The sequence below is a fragment of the Grus americana genome, chromosome 11 (assembly GCF_028858705.1).
Source record: "Grus americana isolate bGruAme1 chromosome 11, bGruAme1.mat, whole genome shotgun sequence".
NCBI classification, from domain to species: Eukaryota; Metazoa; Chordata; class Aves; order Gruiformes; family Gruidae; genus Grus; species Grus americana.
Genome location: NC_072862.1, coordinates 14,958,243 through 14,985,823, shown reverse-complemented (window position 1 = coordinate 14,985,823; position 27,581 = coordinate 14,958,243). Strand labels below are relative to the sequence as shown.

The 27,581-nt window shown below is 36.6% G+C and overlaps 1 protein-coding gene across 16 annotated transcripts in view; it reads right to left on the bottom strand.

Moving 5' to 3' along the window:
• The window catches only part of ERC2 (ELKS/RAB6-interacting/CAST family member 2), a 509,200-nt gene that overhangs the window by 247,106 nt on the left and 234,513 nt on the right, over nucleotides 1-27,581 (bottom strand). For all 16 annotated transcript variants that reach the window (XM_054838820.1, XM_054838822.1, XM_054838825.1 and 13 more), the window contains one exon: nucleotides 21,985-22,120. In XM_054838820.1, the coding sequence (XP_054694795.1) occupies nucleotides 21,985-22,120 (136 nt within the window). The remainder of the gene's footprint in view (nucleotides 1-21,984; nucleotides 22,121-27,581) is intronic.

Sequence of the window (27,581 nt, the reverse complement as noted above, 5' to 3'; positions counted from 1 at the left end):
TGGATTATGGGCCTTGATGTCTAGAGTTTACTTTGGGCTTTTACAAGCAATCAGTGACTTACATCATGAAGTTGTTTTCATGTTCAGGATATGCTGTTGTAGCATGGGGGTGGGGGGGAAAACAGAGAAAATCTTACAAATTATTCTCCAGGTACAAAAGTTTAAGGCTTTTGTTCAGATTTAAAAGTAAAAGAAAAAAAAAAAAAGCTCTGTAAAAAATAAATGTCTTTCACAGAGTCTTACAAAGATCCAAGCATAATATTTTTAGCTTTTTCCTTCAGTCCCAGATATTCTAAAACATTCTCGTACATATTTCTGTAGCGTTTTAGAAAGTACAGAACTAACTGGTGGTATGCAAAAGGATGTAAACCAGGAGTCTCAAACGTATTATATTAATCTTCTACTAAAGTCCTAAGTAACTGAGCAATTGACCCTATATACCTGCGTAGCAGTTAAAGCACATCCTCCTTAAGTATTACTCATGCACTGAACGACTCTTAAGAGTTCCGAGACATGGCAGTACCACATGCATCCATTTTACTTTTGCAGATATTAAAAAAATATTAATTTATTTCTGTTCTGCATAATTGAAGGGCCAATGAAATCAGTGAAATATCCTTTCATTTTAATGGGATCAGACTTAGCTCAGTTAAATTTCATATCCAAATTCATGCTTGCAGAGAGCAGGAGATGCTTAGTTCTTCCGTTAAATGAGTTTCCTCCTTTGAGTTGGGTTTTTTTACTGTCTTTAAAGACATAAAGAGATACTTGTCAAGACTTATACCTGCTTATCTTCCTTATCCTAAGCCACATTTTGGCTGTATGTGAAATGAGTTTCCAGACTGTGACTCTTGAGCCACATGTCTAGTGGATAGGTCAAAAAAAGTTCCCGTGATAGCGTTTTATTACACAACTGATAACAGTGCTTTGCAGTAGGGATACAGCTGGGTAATCTGCATCCCTGGCTGGGAAGGAAAAGAACCAGCTAAAATTATGAGATTGATTTCTATGCCAGCTCCATAGCTAAAGCAGATTCACCTACAGACCCCCTACAGAGAGAGTCATTTCCTATATGGTAAACAATCCCAAGTGCCTATCTTACACCTCCTTACTTTTGATTTTCCAAGGTGTACCTCTTGTGACTCCCATCCATGAAATTTTTGGTCCACAGGTTGTAAGATTAAGGAATCCAGTCAGCTCTGGTATACAGTCTCACCCACCCTATAGACAAATGTGTATCTTTTTCTCCTTTCTAACATAATATTGTACCTTCAACTAGTAAGTACAATGAGAAAAAGGACAGCTTACACCCATCGTGCTTCTTTCCCATCTCAAGTGATGAGATCAGTTCATTATGCGTGAAGTGCAAATCTTGATTCTTGATGTCATTCCTGATTCTTCTGTTCAGCTGCTAACTTTCTTAGCTAAGCACACTGCACAGAATTAAGTCCATTATTAAAAGCTACAGAGTTGTATTGGTGTCTTAACTAATGTTTCACAAAGAAATAGACATTTTCATTGTTTACAGTAGGTATTTCTGTAAGTTAAAAAATAATTAATTTTAAAAGGCTGTATGTTGGTAACGTGACATTTCATATAAACCCTGTGTATTTCTAGTATTCCATATCTCTTCAGAAACTTTCACCCCAGTTCCCCCAAGACTACAATATTAAGCATCTGACTCTTCTTTCCTACAGAGTTTTCAGTGAGACCCCTCACTGATGAAATGTCTATTTACTGGGCCAAACTGCCAGAAGTGTTACCATAAGAGTGCAGAAGCCTTTTATGTGTTTATGAATCTACATAAAGTCTTCACACATAGAATCTTCTCTCTGCTGCCTGACCCTGGAGAAGACGATGCTGAGAAGGACATAAAAATAAAGGTGGAATATAACTTTTTCCACATATGCTTCAGCATCAGTGTGACATGTCTAGAAGAAAAATGTGTAGCATCTTCATGGAAAGAAATAGCTGTATATTCCACATGTAACATATCTCTTCTGCTTACAAATTCCACACAGATCTTTCACTGAAAAACTAATCTTCACTTAGAAAATCTAACAAAGGAAACATACTTCCAGCTTTTTTATTCTTAGTTGGAGCAGAAATCTACTGGGACCTGCCCCACCCCATTCCCCCCTCCCCCCCCCCCCAAAAAAAAAAAAGGCAGAAGGGAGTCTGCACTGACCTAGAGAGAGCATTCAACCACACAGATGCACGTAGCATGAAAGGGTCTCTCTCCCTAATCTGTTTCAGCTATTGACTTACCATGGGAAGGGGACACAATAATAGAGCTGCATTCCAATGCACTCCAGATATACAGTCCTTGCTTTCAAAACAAGTACCAAAAGAGAAATGAGGTTGGTTATGCAGCATTCAGAGTAACAAAATCTGTGTGTCTTCCCCTCTCCTCAATTCCTGACAAACTTTGCAAGGAGTTTGTTTTCTAGTTTCTCCCTTAGTACCCACAGATTTCTATTGCCATAATTTACTGTGGTCACTGCTTTGCCACTTTCTTTTAAACTAATTTCAATTTATGGGTAAAATTAGAAGAATTTTGTCATGTTAAAGTAAGTGAAGAAGAGGATACTAAATTTATAATTTTTAGATAAACACTTGACAGTTCAGCTGAGGATACCAAGTTATTCCAGTCTACAAAGCCAACGTAAAAAAAAAACTATCATGAAACTGCATATATAGTCACGATATTGTCAAGACTGCAACTATTCTTTCCAGATAACATCTTCATGATACACACAATAAAATTCTGGAAACATAAGTTTTCAAAATGAAACTTAAACTCAGCTCTTCTGAGCTGTAATATTTGCCTAAGGTTACATGTGAAGTTTTCAGAACTCTGTAATTCAAAAATTGGCTGAACTTCTGCAAACTTCACACACATACACCCTTTTTTTTTTTTTTTTTAAATGAAAACCTGAGTGTAACCAGGAAAATTTTTAGGCCAAAGGAAAGCTTAAAGCATGATCAGTTTTGTAACCTTATAAATGGGGCCACAAACATAACCCCTTAATAATGTGAAGAATAATATGTTTTTGATTTGACCATACAATGTAAGAAAAAATAATGGGAGGAGGAATTTGATAGTCTTAACTTCACAAATCCCATATGGTATGTTTATCATTTACCATATGTATAGTGTCTGATGTGCATACAAAGACTACGGATTTGAGACGCTTTCTCAGACCGGCAGCTTGAACATATCGTATCCTGCAGTTTCATGAGATCCAAACGAGATGCAGAACATGCACCATTTACTGTACAGGCACGGCTGTCTCCATGGAAAGTGGTATTTATATTACCAGAATTTAAGAGATACTTGTTAATAAGTGGTAGAAAGAATCCAAACTATATCCCTTTCTTAAACTGTTCAGTGCTTTGGATGTCTTAATTATGTCATTTCATATTCTGAAACACACAAGGAAGGCCAAGTATCTAATATTGTCACTTCCAAAGAGACAAAATATTTCCAAAATGGACATGAAGACATCTCAACATTTCAGATGGTATCTACAACCTTCTTGTTCAAATTCTGCTGTAATACAAAAATGAGACACAAAACCTTTGAGCTCTCATTTTTCATCTCCTTAGGCACATAAAGAAACTTTTACTGGATATAGAGATTCCTATCCATTAAGATTCAGAAATAGAAAAGCAGGTCTGGAAAAAAGTGTAAAGAAACAAAGAAAGGGGAAAACCATTATGATAATTAGAGTTGTGTGAAACTTGGCTGTTATGGTATGCACGGTTCATCCAAACCTTTTCTTTGGCTTTGGTTCATATCCCAAATGTTGCTTTGACTTCTGGGCTTAAAGGAAGCCAAAAACTCCAAGTGAAACATTGCCAAATCCAACATATTTTTGCAGGTTTAGGGTCAAAACCATGCAAACCCACAGAGTTCCTCCTACCATCATAAATCAGCCTGAGTTTGCCAAAATGTTCTTTTCTGTTCTGCATAAGCTTTTTCACTACCCTCTTCCCTGTAACATTTAAGCTTTTTGCCAGCAGTACTGCATTTAGTAACATGATTACATAGCTTCATGTCTTAATGGCTTTCTTATTCTATGACAGTTGTCTTTTTTTTTAAATGACTCTTATGGGTTTTATGTTTAAATACTATCCAGTTTCCTATGATTTTGCAGGGAGGCACAATCAAAGAAACAATCCTTGGTCTTGGAGTGGATGATGCTGAATTTCATTAAACTATTCACTCTCTTTTTCCAGGCCTTTTAAAAACACACCGAACAGTCGCAACACAGATTCTTATGGGACTTTTGAAAAATATCATGACTTGTGAACACATGAGGAATGAATTAATTTTAGGAAAGACATTTTGCCTCTTCACCAACATACTATGTGCCCACTAATTCTGCTTTTTTAACACAATTTCTCTTGATTTGTCCAATAGAGATGTCATACATAGAGGTAGTTTTCCAAAATTTACGTGGAAGCCGTTTTAGAAACAGATGTCACATTAGCCATCTTCCAGTCCTCTGGTAAAAAGGAAATTTTAAACAAGTTATACACTGGGGTTATAAATTCACATATTTCACCTCTAATTTCCAAGAAGTTTAAAATGAAAACTACTTGGTTCTGACAGCAACTTGGCCTGACCACAGGCTCACCCTGCTTTGAACAAGAGGTTGAACTTGATGGTCCCTTTGAGGTCCCTTTCAACCTGAATTGTCCTCTGATGCTCTGATCCACTGATGCTATGATGATGGCATTGTTAATTTTGGTAACTAGTGTGTAATCTCTTCTACCGTAGCCTTGCTCCGAGATAAATCTTCCAATACTTTGCCCATAAAAAGGAGTTCCAGAAGCAGAAACTAACCAAGCTCCTCTTCTGTGAGCATAGGAGAAAAATTCCCTTCATTTTTTGACCTCATGACCTTATTTTCTGAAAGCACTCTTTATATTTCTTAATTATCTTTGGCTCTGTAGATTCTCTGGCAGGCTTCCGCCTTCTGGCACATTGGAAAATTACTAGTTTGAATGCATTTCATGACTTACTCCTTATTGTGCTTCATGCATGTCATGGTCTGCCTATTTGTGCTTGTTTACTTGCCAGGTTTTATGATTCTATTTTTCTCAATTGGACAAATTTCAGTTTTTTTGAAAGGTTTGGGGTCTTTTTTTTTTTTTTTTTGCTTTTGATAGCTTCCTTTATCCTGCTGTTTAACTATGCTGGTTTCCATTTGGTCCTCCTAAAGTAGTTTTTGATAGGTGGTATCCATTTAATCTGAGCCAATATAATTTTCTTTAAATATCCTTCATGATGCCTTTAAAGCTTTTACTCCTTTGCCTGTCCTTTTTAATTTCTTTTTGACTAACTTCCTTAATTTTGTGCATATTTATTTATTTTTTTTACACAGATACAATGTATTTCTTGGTTCTTGTAGTGAGTCCAGGTAAAATGTCAACTGCTACAGCATCGCTCTCGGTTCCTCAATTTTTAAATCAGGTTTCAATTTCATTTTATTTAATCAGCATAGGCTAATATTCAGTTTCTTTATTTGACTGAAAATACTGAACAACTACAGAGACTAAAGTGCCAGCAGTTAATATCAGTGCTAGTCACCACAGCTGTACCACATTTGACAACACAAGCTGCATTATACTTGCTTTCAAACTTTACCTCAGGAATTGTGAAACTTCATTTACACCAAGAAAAAAAAAAGAACTTGGCAGGTTCTCTGAATGGGGCATCTGTCAAGGATGTTGCAGTGGTTTATGAAGAATGATAATGTGTTGATTGTTAATAACTACAGATGCACCAAAACAAAATTCCTTAGGTACTCAACACTGGGAATCAAGACAAAAATATGAAGACATGATACTGCCAACATACATAAAGATATTTGGATCATTTAAAAGATATGAACAATAAAGACAAGGCTTTGAGTGAACGTTAATGAAGTTTTTGACAAAACTACATGGCTGAGAAACTGTAGAGGAATAAATAAACCTTTTATATATGTAAAAGACAAATCAGAATAAAAATTGGTTCAAATTTTAGATTTATATACTTTTAATAGTGGACAAAATTTTTAGATGGCAGAAAAAAAAAGTAACAGCAATATGGATACTGAATGTGACTGAGACTAAAAGCCTCAGAAAATTCATGTTCTCTTAAGCAGACTTCCATTTGTCCGTATTTCAAATATTAATTCGACCAAAGAGAGATTCTTTCCAGAACACACACACACAAAACCCCACTTTTTTTCCCCCCACAATTTGTAACTGCTACGTATATGGAAGTAGTCTACATAATTTATTAATGATAAATAAATTTGTGGCATTCAGGATTCATACTAATATGTAAAAGCTCACATATTCATATTATGAACCTAGTTTGACTCAGATTTTGTTCAATTATTACATTTCAGAAGTAGTTGAAAAGTTATTTTTTCCTTCCGAATACATATTCAGTGCTAAACATCTCAAATGTTAGGAAAACACTGAGCTATTTTGCAGCATGCTAACACTGTGAAAAACTTAAGTTCTTTCTGAATTTATTATTGATTACACTTTCCTTTAAAGCACAAATGCTGTAGTTACATTCTGCCTGATTTACTGACTTTCAATCACTATATGAGACCTCTGGTCAGCTGTTTTTTACTCAAGAACTAGTCCTGGGAACAATGAATTTGAGGGGAAAAAAGAAAATTTAAAAAAAAAAAAAAAGGACAAGAAAACGAAACAGACACCCAAAGACACCAGACTTCAGAACCTTGCTAGAAGAGACAGATAGGTTTACATTTGCTATATCCATATCTGCGTTAGAGGACAGATAGTCACTGCACACGTGGTATAACCTGTGAAGGAGAATTTAACACATGTGCACCAAACAGTGTAATTACAGCATTAATCCTGGAAGAGGAGCAAGAAAAAGCACCTGCAAGATGAAAATGTAAATGTATTATTAAATCATGAGCACATTCAATATTTGAAACTGCAGTTTTCTAATTTCTCGTAAGACTCCTTTCACAAGGAAAAAGTGCAACAAAACCACAAGATAATGTGCTGTAATGCTTCAAGGTAGCTGTGCATGTCATTTTCAACATATGCAACAGAGTCTACCCACCAGTTGTTTACTGCTTTAAAATCAACATTACATACCTCAACCACCGGGCATGCGAGGGCAAAGCTGCACCTATATATGAACTTTGACGATGTATATTCAGAACTGTAAGAAAGCTGATTTAAATGAAGTACTTATGTCTATGTCCTTTAACTAAATCTACTGTAAGGTGCAGTCTAACACAAACAGATTTAAAGACTACCCATTTAAACTACTTATTCCTTTCTCAGAAATCTCATGTTAAACTATTAATCTGATAGCTCTTCATTGTAAAAGGGAAAATAAATAGACTATATAGTAACTCTTCAATTACTTAAAATGGTTTAATTGAATGATTATTATTCAACTATTTTAAATTAAAGCATCGTTTTTATGTAAAATGTTCCCTTTTTGTTCTTGAGGCTTTTGCTTTGTATTTAAGTGATGTTTCCAATCAGGTATGCCTCAGCGGTACAGGGTATTTCTGGTAGGCACTGCCTGGCTAAAATAGTAAGAGTGGACACAAACAGAGAAAAGGACATACAAAGGCTCCAGAAAGTCTTGACCTTTCAGCACTTCCCCTTACAGACTAAAGGATTCCTATGCTTACTTTTTTTTTTTTTTTTTAGGTTTTCTGTAGGAAATAACTTGGTCAAACCAACAGTGAGGTGAAGGAAGCAGTTTACAGAATATATAATCCCTCTGCCAGTACTGTGATGTAGGTTTACCTGTCTCCATCCCTGTTACCTGGACAGAGCTCAGCCCTCAGCTGTCAGTATCTGATCTCTTGAGCGGACCTGGAGGGTAGATGGCAGCACCTTGTCCCCAGCCAGGCCTTGGCTCCATCTCCTGCTCCTCCTGCCTGGCTAACAATGGCCCTTAGACCCAATTCACCACCAGTCACACCTGGGACTGTGGATAGACCCTCTCACCAGCACGCAGCTTTGTCCACCATGTTGAGATTCATGTGGGACGGGACCAGCTGGTGAGGGCACAGCTGGTGCCTCATGGCCTTGTGCTCCCGGTCCTCGAGGAGGCGGCTGGCCTGCCCTGCGGGTTGGCGCTGAGCCCTGGCCTGCTGCAGGCCTGCACCATGGAGCCTGCCTGCGTCCCTCCTCCTGAGGGCCTGGGCTCTGATGTCCCCGCAGCCAAGGCCCTGCCCAGCCCCAGGCTCCTCAGGGACTGCCCTGTCAGCGTGTGGTTGGAAAATGGAACAGAGCGCCTTACAGAACCAACAATACACAACTTACCTTATGTCAGGCAGCTAAGTATAGTTAATAATTCATAGCCTTCCACAATGGATTTAGGATACCTTCATCCAGGTATCCCATGAAAGTATTCACAGCAAAGTTTTCTAGGTAGAAAGCTATTAGGTGCTGTTTTATATGCTAGCTTTCTGGTACTCTTGCAATACACTTATTTCACATTTAGAGAAAACATACAAAAGAGAAAGAGTTTAAGATACCAGTTATCCTGCTGTGCTGGTTTTGGCTGGGATAAGAGTTAATTTTCTTCATAATAGCTAGTTTGGGGCTGTGTTTTGGATTTGTGCTGGAAACAGTGTTGACAACACAGGGATGTTTTAGTCACTGCTAAGCAGTGCTTACACAGAGCCAAGGCCTTTTCTGCCTCTCACCCCACCCCATCAGTGAGTAGGCTGGGGGTGCACAAGGAGTTGGGAGAGGGCACAGCCAGGACAGCTGACCCCAACTGACCAAAGGGATATTCCATAACATATGACGTCACGCTCAGCATATAACTGGGGAAGCTAGTCAGGAGGCGAGATCGCTGCTCAGAAACAGATTGGACATCAGGGTTTGTCTTCTTTCTCCACAGGTGGTAAGCAGCAATTGCATTTGTGCATCGCTTGCTTTATATTTTTTATTATTATCTTCCTTTGTTATCTTATTAAACTTTCTTTATCTCAACCCACAAGGTTTTTTTTCCATTCTCCTCCCCATCCCACTGGGGGAGAGGAGTGAGCAAGCAGCTGCATGGTGCTTAGTTACCAGCTGGGCTTAAACCATGACACCTGCTTATAGTACCACTTTTGTGTTTATCAGTTTTATAAGAAAAAGGGGAACAAAGCCATCATGCATAAAGGATAGATGCCTATGCTGAAAACACCAGAACCAGACAGCAGCCTTCCAGCAATCTTTTCTAATGTCTGTATTAAGAGAAGTAATGATATTTGTTAGGACTTGGCAGCCAAATGTTCTTAAAAACGAACACCCAGACAGAAAAGCCAATCTTGACAAACCTTACAGCTGACTGCAGAAGGACTTTCTCACAAATTACAACTGCCATCAACAGATCAGATGTAAATGATGAATGACAATGGACTGTTTCCATTTGTACTTAAGATCTGCTTTCTCAATGACCTTTTAAGTTTATTTTTTGTCTGTACATGGTTTTTTTAATTATTTTTCTCTTCATGTGAGAAATCTTTGTCTGACAAGGCAGTGGCAAAATTCCCATTAACTTTACTACAGCCAGAAATTCACCCCATATGCAGGAAAACACAAAATTCTTTCTTCAAAATGGACTATAGCACTCATGTGACACACTGTTCACATTGTTATAATGTCCCTTTGAAGTTTAAAAAAAAAGGGGGGGATCACATACACCTGGCTTTTATCTTTGTCATAGCTTCTAGATGGATAAATTATGGTAGTTCTCAGTATGACAAAGGTATGTGACAGATAAAGAGTAGGTGTAAAATGCTTCTTTCACTATGCCAATATGCAACTGTGAAAAGAAACGTGACTGGCTGATACCAAATAATATTGCTTAATAAAACTCCACCCTACTAAAGAACAAATGCATCGGTAAAAGCATTTCTAATTCATGTCACTAAAATATCCACTGAAATAAAAAGAATAACTCAAAATGAATTTTTTAGAAGGCAATATGAAAAAATTCTGTATTCTGTCATAGTTTTGCTGTTTCAGTTAACATTTTTATAGTTCATCTTCATCAATATTTTAAATTAAGTTAATTTTTCCCTATTGACAATTATGAAAGGTGTCGTGGAAAAAAACTCCAGCTGTATTAATACATTTATATAGGAAAAACACTGGGACTTCAAGAATATCCAAAACCTATCAGGCTTTCTCCAAGGTATTTCTAGTGAAGGCTGCAGAAAGCTGAACAGACTGTTTCCCAACGAAAAAGAGAAATGGAAAAATACAAACAGAAGTAGAGGATCAAAGAAATGCTTGCTGAGGTAAGGACCCTAGCTGTAACGAAAGAACAGATAAACCTCAGCCTTCTAAAAATTTGATGTAATGCACTCCAGAGCTGTTGTTGAATTATCTGATTATCTTGATAATCCAGGTTAAAAAAAAAAAAGCTGAATCCATTGTAAAAGAAATCTAAACCACAAATGGCAGTACTCTTTCTTCATATGCAGCTATCCACAGAGAAGCCAGAGACTAGTAAAACCGCCCAGTTGCTGCAAAATAGTTAACATGGTACGTACCTGTCTGTCTTTCACATGTTAAAGACAAATCTTCCAATCGCCTACTGGATCAAAAACTATAATCAAATTCACCTGCACTAAGTACCACAATCAGTAGCAATTCATTACCAAACATTTTTAGTATCATGAGTAACACACCATTTCAAAATCTTATGTTAACAGTTCAGACCAGCAAATGGAATATTAGATAGACTAAGACTAAGTGTATGCTCCTTAATGGTGCCATCAGCCATCTGGGATGCCTTGCACTTAAGCCTTTATTCCTTATGCCTCAGTTTCTTTCAAAATATTTGTTACATCTCTACTCTGTAAAATACTTTGAGATCTATTCACAAAATATGCTATGTCAATGTCTGGTTTCTTAATTGAACACTAAAAGTTTTAACTTTACCTTTAGTATTTTCTGGCAGCCTGTGCATACTGTTTTAACTTCCATGTATTGCAAAACAGCCAGGAACCCTGAAATACGACTTTGCTCTAAATGACTACAGATTTCAATAGATGGCCAATACTTGTTTGTTTCTAATTGGGTTTAATCTGATCACATTATATTTGTTTAAATTAGGAGTGAAGTATATTTTCTTTAACTCCAAGATCCGATGGTTCAGCTTGATTTGAAAATCACCTCCTCTTTCCCCTGACTTATCACTAATTTTTTCTGGCTATATTCTGCCCAACTAAAACCAAACAATTCAAAAAAAGGTACTAGCAAAGTATTACAGTGAAATTTGGTCCCAAAATCTTCTAATGAAATCTATCAGATGAAAGCTTCTCAAAGCAAAGATGCGTTTAAAATAAATAATTTTAAGAAAACTTTCCAAAGTAGGCGTGTTCTAGACAAGATTATGTAAAGAAGCACCTTCACCTCCCTTCTCTTTTCAGTCTGTAACACAAGGTAGTCTGTAAGTAATAGTGTATAGGGTTATTACAGAACACTGTAATGACAGATAAGTGGTATAAATCTGGCTCATTAGCAACCAACCAAAATAATTCTACTTAGGCTTACCTCAAGCAGAACTTTCGTTACTGACCAGATGTATTAGTAACAGACTTGCATGCTATTCAAAACGATCCATGGAGAGTGACAAACAGCAGCAATAGCTAGCACTGGTTACAAACAGGTAAATACAACAAGACCGAATTATGAAACTAGCTAGAAATCTGAGCTTGATGCAGACCACAAGCAGGTTTTTGAAAACCTTTTTATATTTTCATCCAGCCTATCAAGCTTTCAACAAAAAAAATGTTATACCCCATGGATAAGCTACAAATGTAACAAAGTATATAGAGATACAATTTGCATAGAATTTAGCTAATTGGTTGTATTTCTAGAACACAAATACTTTTTTACAAGTTTATAGGTTGGAAAACAGCTTTCATTTGTGAAAAGTGAAAATAAAAAAAGTATAGGTAACATTTTTAAGCAATGCTTAAATTGGAAAATCTACACCAATACAAATTTCCATTATACTGCTTTTATATTACAGGGTTAAACCTCCGATATTCATCTTATATCAAAGACAGCTACACAAATAGGGTCAGACATTTTATTGCAATTTCACTTTGCAGAATTTCAATCTAAATCATTGTTTTTGTCATTGATTATAATTTATGTAATATAGAGTGTTTAAATACATAAGTTAGTAAAATATTAGACAAGCTATAAGTCAATGTAAAAGTTAAAAATGAACTATACATGGAATGCTATATTGGACAGTCATGTGCTGAAATACTAACATCTATTATAATGAAGTTATTGATGTAGAGTTGACATATGACTTGATTTGCAGATGCCCTACTGACTAACCTTTTGCAACTATATCTCAGTGTAAACCTGTGGTAATTATTGCTGGGTAGGGAGAGTTGGTTTAACTGAACTATTTCTTTTGATGCATGTTGAATGTGATTGCCCCCTGGAGACTACAGGAGTCCCACATGTGTGAGTTATTACTTAAATATTGAGGGGGAGAAAAAAAGGTGTATCACATTAAATTTTTCCTGTTTCCTATTGTTGCAGTTTTGTTTTTTCCAGCAGGATCTTTTTCTTCCGCTGCCTTGCCATATATGCCCTTTTCAACTAACAAAGCACTTATTAAAGCACACAGTAGAAACAACTTACATAATCTAAACAGAAGATACTTGTCAATAATTGCAGTTCACAGATTTCTAGAAAATTATATTAGAATATACTGATTTAACTTTGCAAATCAAGATGCCCAGGTTTTACTCCTGGGTACTGAAGTCAGTGAATTACCATTACTTAGACAACACTGAAAAACACTGTGTGTCTGACTTAACTGTAGAAACTCAGAAAGATGAGAAAATCAGTATTCAGACTTTCTGATATGGGATGCTCTAGAAGTCCTTGTAATAGTGCAAAGGTTGTATTAATAACTATATTCAATGTTCTATAATACTGCGTACTTGCTTAAAAATCCAAAAGTAATGAATTGGGACAGTACTAAGAATAAAATTCATGTTATTTTATACATACTTATATAATGTAATACTCTAGACAAAAGAAAGGGCATGGCAGCTATGTACAACAGTTGTACTAATAATGTTTTGCCCACTAAACTTTATATTATAGCTGGTTAGAACAACATCGCACAGAACACTGAGTCACTTCTGTCAGTCTACCAATTATGACAAAAAAAAAGATTTAAGAGACTGTGAGTCTAGTAGAAACTGATCTTCAAGCAAGATTTTCATAGATTGTCTATAGGGACATTTTATAACAAGAGTAGTTTTGGCTTCTGGGGATTACACTGCACAATGAAAACAAATGTCAAAGTAAATCCCCAAAGAAAAAAACCACTTCTGGTATTGATCCTCAGACCTACCAATCAACCTTCCTGCCCTCTGTAGACTCTCAAATACTTTTCTTCATCTGAAACCTTTTAGAAATATTTTCTTCAACATAATCTTAAACTACTGGCTGAAGTTCAACACACATTTCAGCAACACATATGGAATTTATCCACAACTTATGGAACTTCCACAGGCCAAGGAAGGAGAATTCCTAAATGTCCATCCATGTTTGGAATCTGAATTTATATTATGTTAGAAATCTGAAGATAAGTACACTAGCTGTGTCTTCAATAGACTTATGTGTGGTTGAATTGATTACTCTGATTTTTGTAAGTATGCACTTTAACCTGATAATCTTTTTTTAATATATTGCACTACATCATCACAGGCTTATTTATTTTTTCTGTTACCCACTGCCTGAGTCTCTGCTCAAAGATTTTTTTTAATAGATTGGTTATCAATTCATCACAGAAAATGATATTTTTCTTAAGTTTTACTTTTTCAAAATGTCTATTAAAAATTTATGTTCAGCTACATGAAAATGACTGCTTTAAGAAAATGCAGTTCCTGCATTTTTCCTAGATATTCACAAGAGAAAAAAACTTCCCTGAACTGTGTGAAATTCATAATAAGCTATACATTTTGCTGAAGGCTGGACATTTTTGAGGTTGTAGTTATTAGCTACACTCTATCTTGGCAAACTCCAACTATAATTAGAGAAGCAGAGAAATGCCAAAGGAAGTACCTGTGAACATATCACTAATTCACACAATTGTGTAATCTACTGTGCTAGGTTCTCTCCATTTGCTAGTACATAACTCTTGCTTTATAAGGGTAAAACTATTTGATATGTACACGAAAACTAATTTTCTTACAAATTGACCAAACTTCAGCTTAATCACTCAAAGGCGAAACTTTACAGTCCCCAGGGAACCTATAGTTCAAAAACAGAAGCATACAAGAACATATTTTAGAAGTAGATGTGTTACAGAAAACTAGCATAAAATATTGACTTTTACATTTCTTCATAGGTTAGTTCATTAACTTAATAGACTATATATGGAGAACTTAGACAAAAATTTAAAAAATTGCTCACTTGCACTTGGAATCAAGTCACTCATTTAAAAGTATTTGCAACAGCTTGAACAAAAGTATCCAGTCAAAAAAACAATTTAGTGTGAAACTTTGGAAATAAGCCTCTTGCTGAAAATATTTCTGCATGGGCTACGATATTCAATAGAACATCTACAACACAAGACCATCAGAGTCTTCAATCTTAAATGTCAGGTGCATCATTAAGCTTCTGCTTTAATTGTAGAAAAGTTCTGGTAAAACAAGTTTTTAACCCACTACAACCATAATAAATATAAGCGTCTAAGAGAACTTCATTCTAGCTGTAGCTTACCCCATCATCTGAATGTGTCACTGAGCTGGTTCCAAAAACTTATGATTCTTCATTATCTTACACAAAGACTGAAAGAACTGTTGCAGCTTACTCTTATACAGACTTGCAAAAAAATGAACTTTTGCTTCAAAATATTTGTATCTGATAGCAGAAACCTTAGCAAGGTAAGATCTTCACAAGCATTGCAGGCCATGGCTTATCCCTTCTCTTGCCTCTGTACGTATATCTCCATCATACCTCATCTGTGTGTTCTGTCTACTCCCAATATTGAGAAAGGAACATCAAGAGTGGTCACCTATTTCCTCTTAGCCCCTGCCCACAACTGAATGAGAGGTAGGGAGCAATTCTACTCATCAGAGCTAGACCATAATGTGCAATTCATGCATGCACATTGTGGAAATCAGAGAGGAATGTTGTAAAAGGCAAAAATCTCAATCTCGCCTCCATCTTCCCCCACAAAACAACCTTCTGAAGACAGGAATATACAGAATCTCCTAAACTCTCAGAATTCTTAAAGCCTTCCAGAGAGGTATAGGTCCACCTTTGGATGCATGCTTAAACTAGAATTCACTTTTAATACAATAACTCATGATTTTAACCTCTTAGAAGGTTGAGTTTTCTCACTGCGTATGTATTTCAGCACTAATAAATACAAAGCTGTGTGTTTATGCAATGAATTCTCTCCTGCCTTATGTCAGCTACATACACTAATGCCTGTCTGCATAAGTCACGACTGTTTCCTCTGTCTCTGAACTGATTACACTGCTCTGTTCTTTTTTATTTGCAAGACCATCTCGTTCCCTAGCTTCATCTTTTTATTAATATTATAGTTTCGAAGTTTTTGAGACAATGGAGTAGGAAATACACTGCATTAAGAGAAAAATCATAATAAATTAATGTTGAGTATACCCCTTGTTTATGCCATGCTTCTATTTTATTTTAAAAGACACAGACATAAGATACAGCAGTGTGCTAGGTCTTCAGTATATTTTGTATTTCTAGAACTATTATGGAGATTAAAGTTATATGCTGAAGCACAGAGTGAAAAATAAAGAAATGAATCCAAGTTTAAGGATTCACACTGACTAGCTGTGAAATCTCTTGGGAGCTATTTTCAGTAAGATACCACAGATATTCACATGGCAAGAATCAGACAGCAGTACCATTAACTACCTAGTTTTTCTATCTCTTTTGATAGTACTTTCTCCTGATTCTGTTTTATTCATTACCTAAGACTAAATTTCCAGCCATTACACAACTCTTGAAAAACTAGAATTCTTGCCTTGCCTCAGTATGTCCAGTGACAAACCAAGGCTGACATGCTGGCTTGTGTGTAAAAAGTGAGATATTTATACCTGGAAAATGTACATGCGTACACAATCTGTTTCACAGTACTTCAGGCTGAGAGCATTGCTCAAGTTCCCTATGTATGATATTTGAAATCAATGAGAACTACACATTGTCTCACTCAAAAACAATTTTTTCAGTAAAATATCTCTTTTCAGCATGTGGATTTCTGCCCAAAGAAAATCCAAGCTACCTAGGAGAGAACTGTAACAAATAACCCAAGCATTTAAAACATTAGGAAAGTTAAAGACTTTTCCAGCAGATAAATCAGAAGAAAAGGTGGAAACACCCAGAAGCTGTGTAGATCAGAGCAGAATCAGGTATTAAACTTTTTAACTTCGTTTTCAGGCTCATCCCCGCACCTCTCTCATGACATGTATGCATCAGATAGTTTGCAAAAAGTTCCCACAGAGCAATGTTTCTGAACTTAGTACAGATATGATTCCATAAGGTTCAATTCACTTATTAAATTGATACTTTAGATTTATGAAAAGTATAATCAGAAAAAAAACATACATTGAATTTCCTTTGAGGCTATGTGATGAGACATATGGGACGATTATTACATGCACATTCTTATTTACTCTAGAGAAAAGAAAGGACTTTGTTGTTATTACAGCAGGTTTGAAAATCAGAATCAAAACCAAACCAACTCAAGTTCTTAATGTTATGCAAATGTTTTCTTTCCCAATTCTATTGAGGTAACAATGTTACTGGAACAAACATGTTCCATATAAGAATCAAGAAAAATGCATCTCAGGAAATAAACGTGTCTCACATCTATAACATTTCTAGATCCTGCAAAGAGATTTGAAGAATTATGCACAAATTTATGACATGATATCTATATATTTCTTAGCTCAGCATTTCTCAAAAAGGCTTATCTTTTTAAGATGGACAAAAAAAGAGAGAAAAATGAAGGCATGTTAGATACACCATTCTCAAAAAATTTCATGATAAAGTGTTCAAGGGCCAGCTCTCCTGCTGCGATGCTTTATGTAATATATGACCATCACATTTGGCAAGATTTGCACAGGTCTGCCCTTGATTTGTGGAAGGAAAAAGCAAAAAAGCTCACAACTATTCTTCATTCCCAAGAATTAATCTGAAGTCTGGCTCCCTGATGTTTCCAATTTTACAGTGATCCAAATAACTCCCCAAAACCACACCTGAAGCTTCACTCAGAATTATAGCTGATAGCTGAGGGAGACCAAAGTGAATTCACTCCCTGGGCATCCCAGGGCACTCTCCATCTCAGCAGTGGCTCTGGAGTACTGTGAGATGGGGCCATCAGAGACTCAAACTTGACCTGCAAACGCTGATGCTAGGATATGAACCAGCTTTGAGAGGCTTTTATCTGAAAAGATAGTGAAAAGTGTCACGAACATACATGATGCTACGAGCCTCAGGATCTATTACATACTATTGACGCTTCAAAGAAACTCCAGACTGAACTTCTTCAAACCTACCAGAAAGCAAGTGGACAGCTGAATGCCCCTACTTGAGCTGTACAAAATGGATGGCACTTCAACTGATTGCTTCAGTTTGCCCTGAATGACTCCCCGAATGGCCCATGGACAATTATACTAGCTTTCTTATTGCATCTTTTCCAGTACTTCTGCAAAAGGGATGGAGACTTGACTGGAGTAAATGCAATTTGACTAGTCTAATTGCTCTTCGTTTCTCAGCCGAGCTTATCACAGCTAGCCAACAAATACAATCATTACATCAGGCCAGAGAATTTTAGGATATATTTTACCCTAACAGCTCAATACATCATTCACAAATATAACAAGTACACTATAGACACAAGCACTGTGTGTTATAAATGCCTATAAACATAGGGTGTTTACACTAAACATAGTAGAAGGTATTATAAAAAGTAACAAGAAAAGGTGGTTGGATCCCTATGGTTTACTAAGATGTTAATTCAATATTTATTGAAATACCAATTCATTTTATTTTTAGTTAGCAGATGCATAGAAATTTGTCCTTCAAAGTATAGCACATATCTCACATGATGTGTCTCCCCAGAAATCCTACCTCACTTAAATCCTTGGATCACTACTGTTACAACATTTTATTAACTTTATAGATTATTTATAAACTGAAATGTAATATCAAAAGTGATCAAGTATTCAAGTCTGTCAGATTATTCATTTAGTCAATTCTTAACATCCCAATTTGAATTCGGTATCTGTTCGGTATCACTAGAACAACTTCAGTTTGTATTTTGCTTCCTGGGGAAAACATTGCACCACTGGGTTGGTAGGAAAGAAAATAAATTTACCTTTTACATACTGCATTATACGTATCCTTCTGAACACATGCATAAATAAATTCAGGTCTAGAACACTCACAAATGTAGCTGCATACTCAGACCTGTGGAAAGCAGGCGTGTTCCATCCCTGCACCCAAGCATTTGTCGATAAATATTACAGGAGTAAATGTTCATCTTATGCCAAATGCATTCAACAGTTTTATGTGACCAGGTACAAAAGCCTCAAATCAAAATCACTCTGAAACGACAAGCCATATAGGCTAAAATCATAACTGCATCCACCAGTGCTCCTGGATCAATTTTTTTAAAGGTAAAAAATTGCATTTTAAGAGATACTTGCTCTTTCAACAACTCCATGGAGAAGGAAGGGGTTTTTTAAACAACTCTTATGAAAAAATTTCCTTTGTATACCAAGGCTGACTGGGGCTTTAGAGTTTGTTTGGCTTTTTAACCAGTCAACCACCTACTTATCAGATTCATATAAGAACATGACTTGATGCTCTCACCTAACATTTGTAACTACCTTACACATATAAAACAAGTAAATCGCACTGGTGAAAAACTTTAAATCAAAATACTCTCCTACCAGCAGAATAAATGCACATCAGAGTGATGTTACCTCCACTACTCAGTGTCAAACTATTTGCTTTACTTGCAAGGTTCACTATGGCGTTTATGTAGAACAACTAAAAACTCCCCAAGTTTTGCAATGATAGGTAAACCTCAAGCTCCCAATATGTGAGGCGCGGACATGTTTCCATCAGATTTAGAAGCAGTATCATAAGCTTTTATTGGAACAATGAATTTTGTGATTCATTTTCTAAAGCAAACTCTAAGGAACTTCCACAGAGAAAAACAAATCCTTTACCTCACAAGAAGAACAGAAAAAAGAGCCCCAGATACTACCACCACCCCATCTTCCTTAATCATATGAAAGAAGCAATCATACAAGGACACACGTTACCAAGACCATTTTGAAAAGGGTCCATTGAAGCAGTGAAATGGTATCTGTCTCCTGTACATGCTAGACCAAAGCAACTCTGTATCTTAATTTACTGGGGAAGAAAAAAGCTGCCAGACGCTCATCAAGTTTGGCCGCTTTTCTGCGGCCCTCTCCACTCACTTTGTTTCCTTAAGGATTTACTTGAACACAACATAATGCTGTAAAGTGAAACTTCTATTTGCAACTGCACATCTCCAGGTATTTTATGGCTCAATCTGTAAAGTCAAACAAGTCATTTTCGTTCAGGTGGATTTGCCTCCTCCATGATCCACGCAGTGCGAGCCAGTCTAATTCACTAAAGCAGCAAACCACAAAGAGAGAACACATCCAGCGCTGCATGAATGCAATGGTCAACACTAAGAAAGGCACGGGAAGAAATAAGCCAAGGAAATGAGGAAACGTTTATAGACGTAGGAAATCTAACAACTAGTTATGGCAGTGCACTGCTGAGAGCAGCAGATTGCCTGTTTTGCTCGTGCCAGAGAAGGCAGGATTGGCTGTTCTGGCACGCCGGCAGTGCAGACAACCAGCTCTCACTTCGTCCCGCCATTCCTGCAGCTACTGGAGGAAGAGTTGGGGAATGCAAAGCATCTACTGATAGGCAGACACAGCTGGGATCCTCTCTTTTTCACTTTCCCAGCAGGTCAGCAAGTGTAGGATGGGCCACAACATATACACACATACATAACTGAAAGTAATATGTTGGAGTACACGATGTTAAAATATTAACATTTTAAGGCATAGTAACAGAGAAGTAACAGTTCTTAATTAACTGGGTTTTATAAACTCTTCTTAGTGTGTAAATGCTTTACAGCAAGTGAACGGCACAGAAGAGCTATACACCAGACAAGGTTTTCTCTTTCTAAATTCAGGCTATGCAGCCACACTGCTTCCATTTGATGTGGCGAGAATGGGTCTACCACTTGAAAGCTCCAAGTATAGCAGTTACATCAAAGACCCTAGGAGTGACTTCTAGTGATTTTCTAGTGATCACACCACTCTGACAGATTTCCAAAATAATACTGAAAAAATAAAGCTCTAATATATTCTTTTTACTGAACTACATCAATTACAAATAGCTGCTCATCACTGAAATTTAATTTTAATATATCACATTGTCAGACCAAATACTTCACAAGGTTTTATTACTATATCACAAGCAGGAGAAAGCATGGTGATGAAATCAGTATGTAATGACCAAGGTTATAAAGTATACATAACATTACACAGATACATAAATGACGTATCATTTCCTGAACTTGATTCTGACATACAGTTTCACCAACACAAGCCTGAAGAGAGGTGTGGTGTTAATTTCTCCATTTTGCATATAGGAACACATGAGAAATACAGGACCATATGAAGCACGTGAGGGTCAAATTCCCATCTATCAGAAATTTTCCAGAAATCCATTACATTAACCAGATCAAGGCAAAATCGATATTTTCTATGGTAAATTAGACTTGCCTATAAACACTCGGTATGGAGACATTGATGCTGTTTACAGAAATCAGTACTTCTCTTCATAGTTTTTCATGGTCAGATCTCAGAGAATAATTTTTAAGTCCAGCATCAAACTTGTTTTGTGGCCTTTAATACAAATTACCTAGTATGTAACATACCTTTTAACCAGATCAACTCAATAACTTACAAACTGCAGAAATTCTCCTAGAATAAGGTTCAAAGTCCTTCTTAAATAAAAAATAATAATTATAAAAAAAGATAGGAGAACCTTTTCTTTCCAACTGTAAGAAAAAAGTTGTTGATGTAGTAACTGTGCAGTAATTATTGTAAGAGATGTGTCAAATGAGACAGCTATAGCTCCAGTGCTCCTTTATGTTATGTCTAAGTACATAAGATAAAAATGATCTTTGGTGAGGATTCTAAATTCACCATTACCCTGTTAGACAATCTATCCTCACTTTTTTAACCCACTACATATGCATGTACATAGAGTTAATAAGATTAAATTACATTCATTAAATGATCTGAGTATGCAATCAGATGATGATATCCCTGTTGATATAGAATTACACTCCCAGTCAGTGGAATTTAATGGGAAGAGCTACATCTATAAATATAGAACAAGAAGGGGATCATGTATCTCAAATGTTGCCGCCTTCAATCTCCACACTAGAAAATATGGCAGAATTTCTTTATAAAATTGTATGCTCTTGAAAAACTAAAATGATATTCAAACGTGCTGAACATTCATTACCACACTATATAACCTCACTATGGCTTGTGGATATAATGCTATGAATAGCACAGAAATACAATACAGAAAGGATAATTATCCTTTTGTTTTCTGACTCTCCTCAAAACAAGCTATAATAAATAAGTAAAATACAGTCCTTGTGAGGAGAGGGCTTCAAATTCTATTGTTTTTTCCTCACCCTAAATATTAATTATTTCACGGGTGCAACTGAAGTCAGTAGTGCATTCTCTGTCAGGAAAGGAGAAAGCCATCAGGTCTTAGTGGGAAGAGATTCATTATACATCCTGGAAGACACACAGTAAAAGAGAAGTGTATTGTCTTTGATGATTTTGAAACACAGTTGAAAAATAAACTCACTTGTAAATGTTGAGAGTTGTCTGTCATATTATCCTCTCGCCTACGAACTTCTTCCAACAACTGCGCATTCTTCTTTTTCTCCATTTGTTGATTGTGCTTCAGATTGGCAACCTTCTTGTTTTGGTCCTTCATATGTCTACGAATTGTATACGCATAAGCATTAGTTTTAATGACTGCAATCACTTCTTTTTCTCTATCAATTGACTATGACACAGGACATAGATTCACCAACAGATACAAGCATGTCAAGTATCAGATGTAAACAATAAAACTTCATCTTGTTTTCAAGCTGGCATATCAAAACACCTTTAATACCATCAGATTATACAATGGTAAAGCAATTATTTGGGCCTATAAGATTTTTTCTTTTTTATCATCTGCTCACAAATACTCATCCATGTTCTAAGCACTATGCAGAAAAATTGTTGCTGTAAAATAGGGAGATTATCCAACATCTTTACATACTCAGTGAGTTCAGGAGCAATTTTAATGGGTGCTTTAAGTAGCATTAATTTCAGAGGAAGCAGAACATGAAGGTGATGAATAATGTATGTTCTGAAATTCTATTTTTGAAAACCTGGACTACACATACAATGTTTCTGAGGATTGAAGCGTGATGGGGTAGGAGGTCAGGTCATAAACATGCCATGAAGAATAAAGGCTGCCTTTACAAATAGCTTTGTACATAACAAAAACATCACATTTCTATCTTTTTTAATAACGGACTTCTTTCTACAGATATTATCAACAAGTAGATTTATGAGTAACTTCTAATGAAAATGAAACAATCTTTACCACCGTTATATATTTTCTTTTGTTAAGACTGTACTCAAAAAAAAGTTTCAATGTTTAATTATCTTTTGTTGTGGATCTTACTCATTAAGTTACCAGAAGCTTTCCTGATTCTGATACTTAGCATACATCCTGTAAAGAAAGAAGGCAAGCTAATTTTGCCTGCCAGGCACTGAAAAAATATCCTTGCAGTAATGCTTTCTACCTGCTTGGATTCTTAGATATTATTTTCCCAACTTTCTTTGACTTTGAGGAATTTGCTCCCTTTTATCTATATAAAAATAAAGTCATGTGCAAATTCCTAATGAGATCTACTCACTAATCCTATTTTGGCAAATGAAGAGAATAATATTCAATGCCCAAAAGGATCACTGAAAATATCTCTGTTGCTTCCACACTAGAACTTTCAGTGAAAAAAAAGTAAAGTTATAGAATATATTTCTTGCACTGATTTTATTATGCTAAAGAAATGAGGTTAAATTTACTGCTATTACTGATTTCTTTGTCCTACCACTGTGTTTTTCACTACTTACTTATACTGAAAAACTAACAATGAATCTCTAATCAATAAATGTTGCCATGGTATTAAAAATTCTTAGAAAATATTTCATATACAAGTTTGTAGGTACAGTACATAACAGAAAAGCTAATCTATTATTACTAAAAAAACCTTCAACTTGTCTAGAAAAATAAAAGTGGGTACAACTAATGCAAAGAAAAATCTTTGCATTTTAAAAGAATCTGCATCAAGCTCACAGATAATTTTTTAAAAAGACAAGTATGAATTCCTCTATTTAAAAACCAGATTTAGCCTATAGTTTTGTTCAAGAGTTTGCATCAGCCTCTTAAGGTACAAAAATACCAGATTATCCTAACATCGTCTGTTTACAGCGTTTGTCTTTTGTACTCATTTTTTAATGTTAGAAGTAAAATTCATGAAGATTGTACATACCAGAAAGTGAAAAGAACTGTTACCAGAAAAGAGACCAGTTTCAGAAAAAAAAAAAAAATCAAAAGCCATCATTCTAAAATTTATTAATTTTTAGTACAATCATTTTTATATTACACAAAACAGCAACTGGAAGATTAACAGCTGAGCTTCCCCAGGTCAAATCAACTCTAGTCAGGAGTTAGCATTTTGCAGTGCTAGAGACTTTAAGACCTTAGCTAGTATCTTCCTTAAATATTCTCAAATATTTTTTTAGAGCACCCAGATATAGTTCTAATAAACTATACACCTAAAGCTCTCCCCCCTTCAGACATACCTTTAACAAAATGACAAGACTCCTAAGAAATAACACCTTTTTCCCCAGCTCAAAGGGACCACCAGTACAGCACTACAGCTGTCTCAGTAGATTTCTGGCATTATGTTTAAATCCCCAAATTAAGCTCACTTGAGAACAAAAAAAAATACACTACACGATGGTCAGAGGAAAGCTGCCTACATGATACCTACTTCATCAATAGGCCTGGGAGTATAGCACAAATCACCAGTATTTTATCATAGTGTTTTTCAGAAAATTAACCTTTGTTAAAACACAACACTGTGCCATAGCTAACCAATAATAATCAAACAACATGACAGTGCTAAAAACAGCAGGGATATTTCTGTCAAAGTTACACTCACAGATTAATAAAAATCAACCACAAATTGCATGTTCCAGGTTAAACTTGTTTCTAGTACTTAAAGAATATAACTGGTTTAGCTATTGGGTTGTCTATTTTTCACTAAATTTCCTCAAGAACTTTAGAGTGATGCCCTTTCTCTTTCTAAATCAAGTATTGAAATACACATTAGATGCACTGTGCAACTCTAAGTGAAAATCAGTTCTCTTTCATGGGTCTGTGTCGCATAATTGTAAGCATAGACATAAGCAGCATAAAACCAAAATCAGTATTAGAAAAAATACTTTAACAACTTCATATATAAATGTGGTATTTGGCAGAAATTTTGGTGGTGTAATATGACTTTGTGCTATTAAAATATAAAATGGTTTCCAATCTAATGCTGAGTAAATGATAAATTCATTTATACTTAATCTCTGTAAGAAGTTAAATTTTATGCCAATGCTAACTGCTTCTTTCATCAGCCTTCCCTCTCACAACTTCCCACTTCAGTTTCTGTCTAATGCCACACTGAAAAGCAGAACATGGCAAAGCTGCAAAGGAAAACATCTGGTGCCTGTGATATGCAAAATCTTGAAGAGAAGGAAATAAAAGAAAGCTGTGTCGTAGCCTCTCTTTCTTCCACAACTGACTACATGCCTATGGAAATGAAAAGAAAATGCTACAGTTAAAAAAAACCCTAGCTGAGCAGTTTTCTTTTAGGCCTGTATTAAAGGTACAGGAGGAGTTCAACAGAGGAATAAATACAAGAACACATTCCCCGTCAATTTTTTTTTAAACAGCAAATATATCAAATATAATCCTTGACCCAGTATATTTTTTGAGTATGCCTGCTCTGGTATTTTTTCATATGGCTCTGTTTCTAAAATGCTTTTGATTAAAATAGAAGATTAGGATAAGTAAAAATTGTGCATGAGAAAGAGACAAGTATTTGGGAACACTACACAATCAGCACAAAATATCATATGCTATTACCATATAGGATATAAAATATCCACATAGTTTACTAGTAGCTATGCTGATATGCATAGTTGAGTCTACATTACTCTTTATCATGAGGAATTAGTTTCACGTGTTCTGTTACACTGTTTCAATTTAAAGTTATAAGACCACAAAATTCATTAGACAGAATAAAATAAATAAAAAAATTACTGTTTAAAATAAATGTCTTCAAAATCTGAGATGTATGCTGCAGGGGTCTGGGCAGTAGAATTGATCTTACCATCACACAATAATCATATTCTGGTTATAAAACATGCAAAAGTACTCTCTGATAGTCTAACTGTCCCAAAGCAGTAAGATAAAAGCCACAGCTTTCTGATTTTCCCCATTGTTATAGTTAATTTTGAAGTTGGGTATCTATTATCTTATAGTGAGCTAAATTCTTTAGCCACTGAACTAGGCACTACAGTCATCTCAAACTAGTTATTACAGAATACTATGTTGTGTTTGTAACTTTACAAACTTCACATAACTGGAAAGGCAGTCTTCAAACTAGTTCTAAAGCACCCGAGCCCAGAGCACGCTGAAGTAGGGCCAACACCACATTTGCCTTAAAGAAATTATGTTCTGAGCTCATAACATTTAAGAAGCAAAAAAGCAGTCTAAAAAGCAGCACAGATGACTAACACTTTACACAGATGCTTAATCTTGGCCAAACATTAAAATGGCTGGTTAATGACACTTTTTCAGATAACAAATTTAAATTTCTGTTTGTGTTCCTATGGTTATAGCCAGTCAGCAATTGTAAAAAAACAATAAAACATCTAGCAATGTCATCTATGGTGTGTTGGGTTTGCATGGCAAGGTTTTGGTAGCGGGGGGGGGGGGGGGGGGCTACAGGGGTGGCTTCTGTGAGAAGCTGCTAGAAGCTCCCCCTGTGTCTGACAGAGCCAATGCCAGCCGGCTCCAAGACAGACCCGCCGCTGGCCAAGGCCAAGCCAATCAGCGCCTCTGTGATAACATATTTAAGAAGGGAAAAAACACTTAGAAAGAGAGCTTTTGCAGCCAGAGAGAGGAGTGAGAAGATGTAAGAAACTCTGCAGACACCAAGGTCAGTGCAGAAGGAGGGGGAGGAGGTGCTCCAGGCACCGGAGCAGAGATCCCCCTGCAGCCCGTGGTGAAGGCCATGGTGAAGCAGGCTGTCCCCCTGCAGCCCATGGAGGAAGGATGAGGGGGTGGAGAGATTCCACCTGCAGCCCATGGAGGACCCCACGCTGGAGCAGGTGGAGGCACCTGAAGGAGGCTGTGGCCTGTGGGAAGCCCACGCTGCAGCAAGCTCCTGGCAGGACCTGTGGACCCATGGGAGAGGAGCCCACACCAGAGCAGGTTTGCTGGCAGGACTTGTGACCTTGTGGGGGACCCACGCTGGAGCAGTTTGCTCCTGAAGGTCTGCATCCCATGGGAGAGACCCACGCTGGAGTAGTTCATGAAGGACTGTCTCCCGTGACAGGTACTCCATGTTGGAGCAGGGGAACAATGAGAGGAGTCCTCCCCCTGAGGATGAAGAAGCAGCAGAAACAACACATGATGAACTGACCGTAACCCCCATTCCCCATCCCCCTGTGCCGCTGAGGGGGGGCAGAGGTTGAAGCTGGGAGTGAAGTTGAGCCCGGGAAGATGGGAGGGGTGGGGGGAGGTGTTTTGAGATTTGACTTTATTTCTCATTCCTCTACTCTGTTTTGCTTGGTAATGAATTAGATGAATTTCCTCTCTCAGTTCAGTCTGTTTTGCTCGTGACGATAATTAGTGAGTGATCTCTCCCTGTCCTTATCGTGACCCACAAGCTTTTCGTTATACTTCTTCTCCCCTCTCTAGTGAATGAGGGGAGTGACAGAGCAGCTCTGGTGGGCACCTGGACCCCAGGCAGGGTCAACCCACAACATATGGACAAGAAAAGAATTCAGAGTTGAGCTAAGCTGTCTTCAAAATGGAGCTAGAATGTAAGCACATCGTGAATAGTTAAAAAAGGAAAGGGAAAGGGAAAAGAGCTGAAAAGGGAAAGGGAAAAGAGCCAAGTTCCATCCTATTCCATAGTTACAAACTGAAAGACTTCATGGGCATCTTCCAACTCATTTGATCATTCAATATAGAGAAGCAGTATCCAGCAAACACCCATGCCACATAAATACTAGATAACAATGACATTCAAAGTTAATAAAGAAGAAATGCAGAACACT